We start from the raw sequence: 11,302 nt of genomic DNA, 5'->3' as shown, positions 1-11,302 counted from the left end.
TCCTCTAAAATTAATAAATTTAAAAGGCTCACTATTTTCCCTGGCTGCACTTTGGCTATTATCCACATAAGGTGGGGGTGTTGCTGTTGCTTGTTCAGATTTTAAACAATTGTCTTTATTCTCCTGTGCTAATTTCTTGCCTACCAAACCTAAGCTTCGCACTGCCACAAATTTAAACACGTGATATGTTTAATCCTTAATTTTCTTGAACTTAGCATTCAAATCTTATCTTTAACTGTATTCAATATATCAGGTTCAAAACTACTAACATTAGTAGAATTTTTCACACATTCAGCAGTTATTACTTTTTTCTTTTTCCAATTCTTACAATACACACTTGCTCTAAGTCTATACTCATAATGTATATTATAGATCCTTACGGTCCTACCATATACTTATGGTCTTATGACACTTGGGTAGGTTAAAAAAGACCAAATTATTAACCAATACAGGTCTCACATGATTTGCGCATCTGCGGGGTCGTTAAAGTTACTAAAGCGACATTTCCTCACTCTTCACACTGGGAACGTTTTCTCCCAATGAGGAACCACTTCCTGACTGGAATTTTATTTTCCTTTGAGGTATTCCTTTCTGCTTAGAAAATATTTTTCTATCTATGTGAGGTATCCAACCTCCCACGAGGAATCTAACCTTCCCGCTTAAAAACTTGTTCCTGCAAGGTATCCCTTCCCGTTTAGAAAATATTTTTCTTTACGGGGTAAACTCTGTATATATTTAACACAATTAGATTATAGTATAATATATTACAATACAGTTTACCATGTTCCAAAAGGTTTTAATCGCTTAACTGGAAGATACCATTAATCATTCGCGTTGTGTACTAATCATACGCTAGGCCAGAGAGTACTATTAACCGCCTGCATATCATGCCAATACATATGCGAAACATGAGGCAGTGTCATTTGCCATCCATGTTGCATGACTATACAGTGTAATCTCTTCGCTACACATACATGCACATTCATAAACACACTTTGTTAGTAAAATTTCCTATTGTTGGCAATCATATATTTTTAGATACGTTTAAATACGTTTAACAAATTACTTTACTATATACAAACAAAACAGAATTTCTATTATATCTTTATGCATAAATCTGTGGCAGTATAGAAACGTAATATGCGCTATTAAAACAAACGCTGTGCCTAGCACTCACAAAACAGGACTATGAAACAGAATATGTCCTTCGTCCCTATGTTCGCTCCAGCTTCTCCAAAGAGACTCTCAAACCAGGAATTTGTTTTATCAATACAAGAGGTAAATTAAAAAGTATAGAACGATAAGCGTTCTTACCTTCTGTGGCGCGTCTACCCTATGTTGAGAAACTGAAATTCATATGTCTGCGAGTCCTGCAGTAGAGTGGATTCCTGCTCAGAAGATAGGTCTAACTGTCTATTTTAATTTCATAAATTCTTTGACTCATGACAATTTCTGTGTGCCTGTGTTTGGGTGCATCAGGAAATCTTTCAAGAACCTTTTTCTTTAACATAAAATAATTGCAATCAATTCGGCAAGACAGAGACCTAGTAAGTGATCTTGGAGTACTGATTTAAGGGGCTGATGTTGAGTGCTGCTGTAAATGGAAATTGAAGTCGACACTTAGAGAAATATGAAGATTTCTGTATTGTTCATAAAAGGTTGAGATAAGCAAGGTCCTGGCATTAAGATAAACAAATATTGATATAGAAGCTCATTGAGGGTGGACAACACTCCACACCACATCATTCAAAGGACAAATAGTGAGGTCACTTTTACTTTGCATCCTACAAATCCTAGATGCAGATTGTTTTGTGTATTTCCTAACTTAATATATTGTATTGAACCTTTGTGGTTTGCTTTAAACTTGTAAATTAAAATTATTCTGTATTTTTTAACCATGACAGAGAAGGAAATCAGTGGACGGCATCAAGAAGACACAAGTTAGCATCTTGCTTTCCAGACTAACAGAAAATTAAAACTTTTCCCGATTCCTCTTTATATTTTCATCATCATCATCACCATTTATTTATATAGCGCCACTGCTTCTGCAGCGCTGTACAGAGAACTCACTCACATCAGTCTCTGCCCCATTGGAGCTTACAGTCTAAATTCCCTAACATACACATACACAGACCGAGAGAGACAAAGGGCATTTTAATAGCAGCCAATTAACCTACCAGTATGTTTTTGGAGTGTGGGAGGAAACCGGGGCACCCACAGGAAACCCATGCAAACACGGGGAGAACATGCAAACTCCACACAGATAAGGCCATGGTCCGGAATTTAACTCATGACCCCAGTGCTGTGAGGCAGAGGTGCTAACTTCTTAGCCACCGTATTGTCCCCTGATGTTCCATCTGACCTGACCACTGATACCTCTAATCAATGAGAGCAAATAAACATCTTGCTTCAAAGACCTGCTTGACAACGTCTTCAATATCACTGTAATCCTGTGACCTGTCGATTAGACCCTAAAATCTAATCCGTTCTCCGGCTGATTCTGAGGTTTGGACTCAAGCTTTTCCAGTACCACCGCTCTGCCTACTACCAGCAGCTCTGGTCAGTGTGATAGGCCAGGGAGGATCCATCCACAGCAACCAGGATCCGGAGTAAGAGGTCCGGAGTTACCAGCCCAAGTACAGGAGTACACTTGCAGTGACAGTCACCCAGAAGGAACGTGGTTCTGAGCGCCATAAAGGAGTTCAGTGGTGGCAGTATTATAAGCCCCTCCTACTGCGGCAAGAGGGCGCATTTGGGATAACATAAGGGAACGGTGGCAAAGTAAGCCCAGCCGGTTTCCAGCAGGAACAGACAGAGTGGCATAGGCGGTCCATCCTGTCACAGATTTCTGGAATCTTGGAGTACTGATTTAAAGGGGTGATGTTGAGTGCTGCTGTAAATGGAAATTGAAGTTGACACTTAGAGAAATAAGAAGAATTCTGTTTTGTTCATAAAAGGTTGAGATAATTAAGGTGGACAACCCTCCACACCACAGCATTTAAAGGACAAATAGTGAGGTCACTTTTATTTTGCATCCTACAAATCCTAGATGCAGGTTGTTTTGTGTATTTCCTGACTCTATATATTGTATTGCACATTTGTGGTTTGCTGTAAATTAAAGTTATTCTGTATTTTTTAACCATGGCAGAGGAAGAAATCAGTGAACGTCATCAAGAAGACACAAGTTAGTGTCTTGTTTTCCAAACTAACAGACAATTAAAACTTTTCCCCATTCCTCTTTATATTTTTCTTGCTTGTTTACATGGTAAGCATAGTTGGCAACCTTGGCACGATGACTGTTGTCCATAGGACCTCCAACCTCCACATTCCAATGTACTACTTCCTGGGCAACCTCTCCATGGTTTATCTCCGCTACTCCTCAATGACACCTAAAAAGCTTTATGACGTTTAGTTCAAGATAGAGACTATCTCAATCAATGGTTGTGCTCTTCAGCTCAATTTAATGGCTACTTTAGCATTCAATGAGGGTCTCCTACTCTCAAGCAGATATATATATCAATAATGTCCGAGAAAAATATTTGTGTCAGGCTCCTTGCTTCAGCTATTGGCCTCTTGTTGCCATCAGTGTAGACCAGCTGTGAATTCAGTCTCCGATTCTGTGGATCAAACCGTATAGACCACTTCTATTGTACAGCTACCACAGCATCTTCCATGTTAATATAATTATTTTAAGATCCTGTACTAAAAATTTAAAAATAATTCAATATAATAAAGCGCTTAATGTTAAATTAAAAAAAAAATGTCTACTTAGAAAAAAAATACTGTAGGTATGAATATAAAAATTGATATAAAATATATATAAAAATGTCTTGCAAGGCAAATTTCTGCAAATGCTTCGAAAAGGGTCAGAAAGATCATTTCAAACATCCGCACATGCTAACATATGCAACGCTTTTTAGATAAAAATAACTTTCTTCTGTTGTTACTGAGACGCACACTTTCACCTACCTCTATTCGGGGCACAGTTAGAAGTTTGTTGGGGCTTTTGGGAAACAAAAATGTCACAATGGCGTTGGCCCTGCCAAGATCTTATATAGTGTTGTTTTATGAGATGTGTCAGGTGTGCAGGTGAAATGTTGATCATCCCAGTAGATTGTGAGCATCAAAGCCGTGTTTGGCAGGGCCGTCTCTTCCATTGGGCACAATGGGCAGGTGCCCGGGGGCCCTGCAGGCAAGGGGGGCCCGTCCGAATCCTTACCTTGCGGTCACATCAGCGGTGATCCGGCTCCCTCCCTGGTCCCCTCTTCCATGCTGTGCTCGCAGTGAATGCTGGGCATGATGTCACACCCAGCATTCACTGCAACCACAGCACGGAAGAGGGCAGAAGAGACTCAGCGGCGCGGAAAAAAGAAGAGGATCGGACTTAAGGTAAGTTAAGGGGGCCCATATATATATATATATATGTAAAAAAAAAGTGATTATATATATAATCACGTTTTTTTTTAAAATACATATGTATTTTTTTTACACCCACACACACACTATTTATATATATATATATATTTATTTTTTTTAGGGGCCCAGTTCACTGCATTGCCCGGGGGCCCATAAAGTAGTTAAGGTGGCCCTGGTGTTTGGTCACCATTATCACCCATCAGTTACACCAGCCCTGGACCAGGTACAAACCTTAGATCTGAATAGCAGCGTATCTCTGACTGCAGCAGGACAAGTATCGGCCGCACCTGTGTGTTAACATAACAATTTTAAATGTGTTTCTATGTTTATGAAAATGTCTTTTAAAGGATCATTTGTTTTTTACCCCCATATCCAATAACAAGGACATGTGAGGAGATAGACACAACAACAATTTCTCTTTGTAGATCATCAGGTCTGTCATGGGAAGTTTACAAGCACTGGGATATGCAAAATTCTTGTAGTGTATTGGGTGTAATTTTCCTTCTTTCCTCATCATTGTATCACCAACAGCATATTAGTTACTATTATATTTATTTTACATGGATCTCTCAGCACTGCCAGCATTGAAGGCCAGATTAAAGTCTTCCATGCATGGCTCATCTCTCCAGCTTTACATAAAATACATATTATCAACATTAGTGAAAGTAAGTTTTTCCTTTGGAAAGATCGTTTGACTGTGTTGGGCCAAACCAGGCTCAAAATACTGTGTGTGAAAAACAACAAAGGCCGTTCTGATCAACATCTCATCAGGATCTATCAATTGAAGTGAAAAATCAATAAAAGCATTCTGCCATTGTGTGCGACAATCAGCCAACCACACCTCTTATCTTCTCAGTTTTGGTTGACAAAGGGCTTCTCTACACAAGAATTTTCTAAAATCAAAAGGAACACAACTTGATAAAACCATGAGGAAATCGATCCATTGATCTCAATGCTATGCTACCCTTGCTGATCACAATGACACCAATGTAACACGTGGCTAAGACATTAAAGCAAGAAAATGATGTTTATTCCAAGCCAATCAATGGTTGTTACAATATTTTACTTTTGTCGTCGTCTGTTTGGAACACACTGTAAAAAAGATGTACGTGGACAACCTGAATCTTTTGTCATTTATATTTTCGGACTGCATCCATAATGACCATTTTCACCTCTTGGTTCCTCAGACTGTATATGAGTGGATTTAACATTGGTATCACTACTGTGTAGAAGACAGAGACCACCTTATCTTGTTTCTTAAAGACACTGTCAGGGGAGCGTAAGTAAATGAAGAAAATGGTCCCATAGAAGATGAACACACACATGAGATGTGAAGAACACGTACTGAATGCTTTCTGCCTGCCCTCAGCAGATTTCATACATAAAATGGAAGAAACAATTAGAGAGTATGAGATCAGGATTGTCAACATAGAACCAATACCACATGAACAAGTGAAGAATACAGCTATCATGTCACATGGGAGAGTCCTAGAGCAGGACAATCTGAGCAACGGAAGGAGGTCACAATAGAAGTGCTCAATAAGGTTTGAACCACAAAATTGTAGATTAAAAACACAGCTGGTCTGCACTGATGACTGCAAGAAGCCAATACATGAGGCAAGGAGAACCAGACACAGACATTTTTTCTTGGTCATTACTAAAACATAATGGAGAGGATGGCAGATAGCAATATATCGATCATATGACATGTTTGAGAGTAGGAGAGCCTCAGTGACTGCTAGGGAAGCAAAGGAGAAGAACTGAAGAGCACATCCATTGATGGAGATGGACTTTTTCTTGGACAAAAGGTCAAAAAACATTTTAGGTGTTATCACTGAGGAGTAACAGAGGTCCACCATGGAGAGGAAACTGAGGAAATAGTACATTGGAGTGTGCAGTTTTGAGGTCTTATGGACAACAGTTATCATGCCGACATTGCCAACTATGGTCACCATATAAACAAGCAAGAAGAATACAAAGAGGAATGGGACCAGGTTTTCATTGTCTGTTAGTCCGGAAAACGCAAAGACTCTCACTTGTGTCACATTTATCATGTCCACTGTTTCCTCTGTAGTGATAAAAAAAAACAACTCATTAGTTCACAAGTCTAATGCAAACCACAAAGCATATAATGTAAATAACGCTATAAAATACACAAGACAACCTGCAACTAGAAATTATGGGAAGGAAAATTAAATGGCTGCATTATTTTCCTTTTATATAAAGCCCTCTGATCTGGTTGTAGAGTGTTGTCAGATTTATATTAAGTGTTCAGAAGCGGAGTTTACTGGCTAGCATACACAGTGTCATGGTTACTGGTAGTGAAAACTCCTCTAGCAAAATTGTCCAGTGTAAACCCAATGACTAAACCGGAAAGGTGTGTGAGTGCTCACTCACTTGCAGTGTGAGGGTGGAAGAAAGTCATCCAGGCTAACTACAAACTATTAATCAGCTGCTCTCTGTGCTGGATTATATTTGCTCTGTACCATTTTATAACCACCCCACCTATCACCTACTGCAGTAAATATCTCACCCAATTGTATCATAACTACATACAAAATAAATAAATTGTAAATAATAATGACAATTGAAAATACAAATGAAAAGATTTGAGAGATACCTTTAGTCTCTGCTATAACCTGCCATATAAACCTCCTCATTATCTTTGATGACCTATTTCAACCTTGTGGGCAGAGAGAGACGGGGTCCCTTCAGATGTGATATGCAAAGCGTGGAGTAATATGTATACATCCACTAAGCAGTACAGGCTGGACACACAAGTAACTAATGAGGAAGTTTTTGTCAAGGACGTCCTAGCAGCCCTATAGTGTGATATCCACCATCCCCTAAGTTCTGGCTAATTCCGGAATTGCTGGAAAATGGGAAGAAAAAAATATTTCATTTTTTCTTCCTTCAATCTGAAGAGCAGCACAAGACTCACAAAGCAGCAATTAACGTGCAAAGTTTAGCTTTCTGGCAAGCAATAATCTACATGAAGGAGTATTATAGTATTATAGGTTCTATAATTAACTGTCATTCTTCCATTTTGGGCAACATGAACTACACAGGGGGAGAGTGGAACTTATGCTATGAAATGCTGCTGTTATAACTGAATTTAAATATATATTATGTAAATAAATATGTTTTTTCCTTTCCCAAACACCGACCATGCACACTAGACACATTTAGTCAAAAGCCAATTAACCTTGATCATTAGAGGAAGCCCATTTGTTGAGCATAGAAACTCCATGCAGATATCACTCTAAATAAAACCAAGTTCGACAGTGTTATAAACAGCAATACTAGCCACTGTGCCCCAGCTGGACAAGCCACAGATGCACAAGACCTATTGCTATGACTGACAGAACATGTAATGCTCTGGCCTTACATCCAGCTTACACTGACATTACTGAGCACCTCCTGTCCCTCTTCACTTGCCTGATCACATACCAAATATCTCTCCCAAACATGCAATGTAATAATGCTTCAAACAAGCATTCGCCTTACATAGGTGCATTGCATTATGGGGTTTTTGTTTATCTAAAATATCAGGACCAGGCTCATCTCTGTTTAATATTTAATGAAAAAAGTTTTAACCTGAATTTCCATTAACAGTCTTAATTAACACCTCCAATTTAAGACTCCCTAGTACAGTAACTAGGCACCTGTGGTGTTGAGTATAAGTAAATGTTTTATTTTCCTGGCAAGAGTCACATAGGAACACACACACATACACACACGCACACATACACACACATATACACACACACACACATACACACACACACACACACATACACACAGTATACATGCTGATCTACGAAGATGAAATAATAGGGCACAGACCCACCTTTAACACAGACAGTCCATCTCTTGACCACCAAGGGTTGGAGGGATATGATGACTGTCTCTGAAATTCTAAATATATTTTGCATAGTGTGGGAAAGCCCAATTTACTTACACAGAAGGACTTATGGCCAACTCCGAATCAGGCCCAACTTGCACAGTGATATCCCACAGGATGGCAAAGATAAAGTGGAAGAGTAGTGGAGATAAAGCTTCACTACAATTTTGCTAATCAATAACAATTGTGACATCACAAGTCAGTCCATAGAATTTTGTAATGCCCTTCCCTGGTCAGACTCTTTTTAGTCAAGCAATCTATATATCTAAGCCAAAGGCATATCTATTTATAGAATATAGAACTGACCAGAATGAGAAGACTTTGGCTTGAGTTGGTCAGCTTAACATATATTGCAATATGTGGAACTAACATTCCCTGTTTTTAATATAGAACAGTACTTGGTATAGCATTAATTATGTGTTTGGAGAGTGCAGAGTATCCCTGTTTTCTTATTTATAGAATATAGATATTGTCAACTGAAGCCAGTCTTGCTTACAAAGTGGTTTAATTCAGACTATTCATGCAGCCACTATTATACTGTTATTCTGATGCTGATGTTTTTTGTAAAACGTTTGTAGAACAATTGCCTCCACAGACATGTGCATGATTGCCCCGATAATTTAATACCTGGAACTCTCCCCTCTTGAGGAAGAGATTGTGCACTATATGAGCCAGAATACAATGTTGTGCAAAAACAAATTTTAGGATAATCAAATCTCAAACAAGGTTACATTTTGCCTTCCAAATCACAGACCGGTGAGGATTTTTTACTGTTTTTCCATAAATAAAAATGGTGGTCTTTGTCTCTGTATGGAACATAGGGGGGTACATTTATTATTATTAATAAAAAAAATGCCTTATTCCACTCATTTCCAATTTGACCATTAACCAGTTTATCAGTGTCAACCATTGTTAGACTCTTTACAGATCATGAAATTAAGAGAGATAAAACCTAATTCATATCAGGCATGAGTATAAATGGAAGACTGACTCTAACACCAAGGTTGGCCAATATAAATATTTAGGCATAGCCTTTGTCATGTTTAATGTCTTGGCCATTTACCAGGTTTATGTCAATGACATTTTTCTGGAACATCTAGCTACTTTCATAGTGGTAAATCTGGGCAATATATTAATATTTTCCTCATCTCTGGATGCCCATTGAAAGCATGATTGCTTAGTTTCATCTATGTTCATAGATAATTCTTTATATGATAATTTAGAAAAGTGTGTTTAAGAGATTGTTGAGGTTCCATTTATAGGTTAAAAAATATCTAGTTCAGGTCAACTGCCGCAGCAGTCGATGGTAGCAATGAGACCCGGTTGTGAATGGGTCCTTCTTTTAGACTTGTGCTGTGCATTAAAGCCCTTTTTGGGCTTTCAATATTGTAGGATCCCCCAAATTTTGATCTGGTGCCCAGCTAAGGAAAGTCACATCTCTGGACTAAGCCATTTCAGAGTGGCCACAACCTAAAGATTTGAAGTGTCTTCAGATGGTCCTGAGTTTTACCAATTAGCATAGATAGAACTTTGGTGCTGGGGGGGGGGGGTGATTCTCAATTTTCAGCTAATCCCCCCAAAACAAAGAAAATGTTATCCCTGCAGCTTTTCTCCAGAACAATGTTCTCCAAGAAGAAAGATCAATACATAAGTAATCAGCATACTTAGCAGATAAGGGAGCTTTTGAGGTGTGATGACAGATGTTTCATATATTTTCACTGTGTAAACAGACCATAAAAACTTTAAAAATCTTAAATCAGTAAAAAGACTGAGTGCTGGGCTGCCTATAAACCAGTAACTAAGAACATCAAAGCAGTTTCCTGTATGAACACATAAGGAATTACAGAACTTCTAGAGTACTAGAAAAGTGACTTAAGAAACTGCAAATGTATTAGGAAAAGTCAATGAAGAAATGTAATCAGAACTGTAACCATACAACCTATGATGGCTTTGGATTGATACTTAATAGTAAAGGGGTCTGTATGTACACATTGGTAAAGAATGCTGAATTTCTATGCAATATAATTCCTAAATAATATTTGATAATGTCAAAAATGTTAAGAAAAGACAAAAAAGTTGAGAGAATTATATGGAGTTTGTTTAGTTGGATGGGTGCGGTGGTATTGTGAAGACGATTACCACCGCACCCATCCGACACCGAGGAGTACTACACTTAAATTCCGAATGTGGGAAAAAACAGTTGTGATATAAGCAGACTTACCTCCAGACTGACGCTGTAGATCTATGATCGCAGCAGGATGGTGACTCAAACTTATTCCCACTAGTCAGGTGGCCGTCAGTAGATTTTCACGTCATCGCCACCTGTATCTCTTTTAATTTAAAGCGGCAATGACAGGACCCGGCAGGTTAAGTGTTTAAACACTTAACTCGGCATTGCGGCTTTAAATTAAAAGTGATATTCATTTATATGTTTATAAAAATTAATCTTTGGTATTATTCAAAAATCATGAAAACTTTAATAATCAATAATTGATAACCATTGATTCTTTATCGTGTTAGTTGACAGTGTTGTACACCCTACACATTTATATATCCACCACAGAGCTTAGAGCATTATTTCCACAAGTACCTCTGCAAAACAGGTTCTATGACCCCGAGCAGCTGATCAGATGCTGTCATTTTCTTAGCGCGATTATTACAGAGAAAGAAACATCTGACTGGTTGCTATGGGTTACAGCACAGTTTTTGCAGTGATACCTGCAGAACAGTTTCCATAAATGCTCAGTAATATGTCATGATTGTAAACACTGTATCAGTTGTCACAGTCATGTTTCAGTCTCCAGTTTTCTGGTTGTGGTTTTAAATATAATAAGAAACATGATTAGTTTGTTAAGAGTCTCTTACCTGTCTGACGTGTAATTGTGTGACATCCGGGACCTGCATGATCTCTTCTCTCTGTAAATCAAGAATCATTTTATATTAAACCCAGTGACTCAGGAGTATTAATCTCCTGTGTCCCAA

At 38.3% G+C, this 11,302-nt stretch overlaps 1 protein-coding gene across 1 annotated transcript; it reads right to left on the bottom strand.

Moving 5' to 3' along the window:
- Window positions 1–5,546: 5,546 nt before the first annotated feature.
- On the bottom strand, window positions 5,547–6,470 carry LOC142150377 (olfactory receptor 5AP2-like). Its single transcript, XM_075205572.1, has one exon. The coding sequence runs from the start codon at window positions 6,468–6,470 to the stop codon at window positions 5,547–5,549; it is 924 nt and encodes a 307-aa protein (XP_075061673.1).
- Window positions 6,471–11,302: the final 4,832 nt, after the last annotated feature.

Source organism: Mixophyes fleayi, chromosome 4 (assembly GCF_038048845.1).
Source record: "Mixophyes fleayi isolate aMixFle1 chromosome 4, aMixFle1.hap1, whole genome shotgun sequence".
Taxonomy (NCBI): domain Eukaryota; kingdom Metazoa; phylum Chordata; class Amphibia; order Anura; family Limnodynastidae; genus Mixophyes; species Mixophyes fleayi.
Note: the sequence above shows the minus strand (reverse complement) of the source record. Positions and strands in the feature narration are given on the sequence as shown.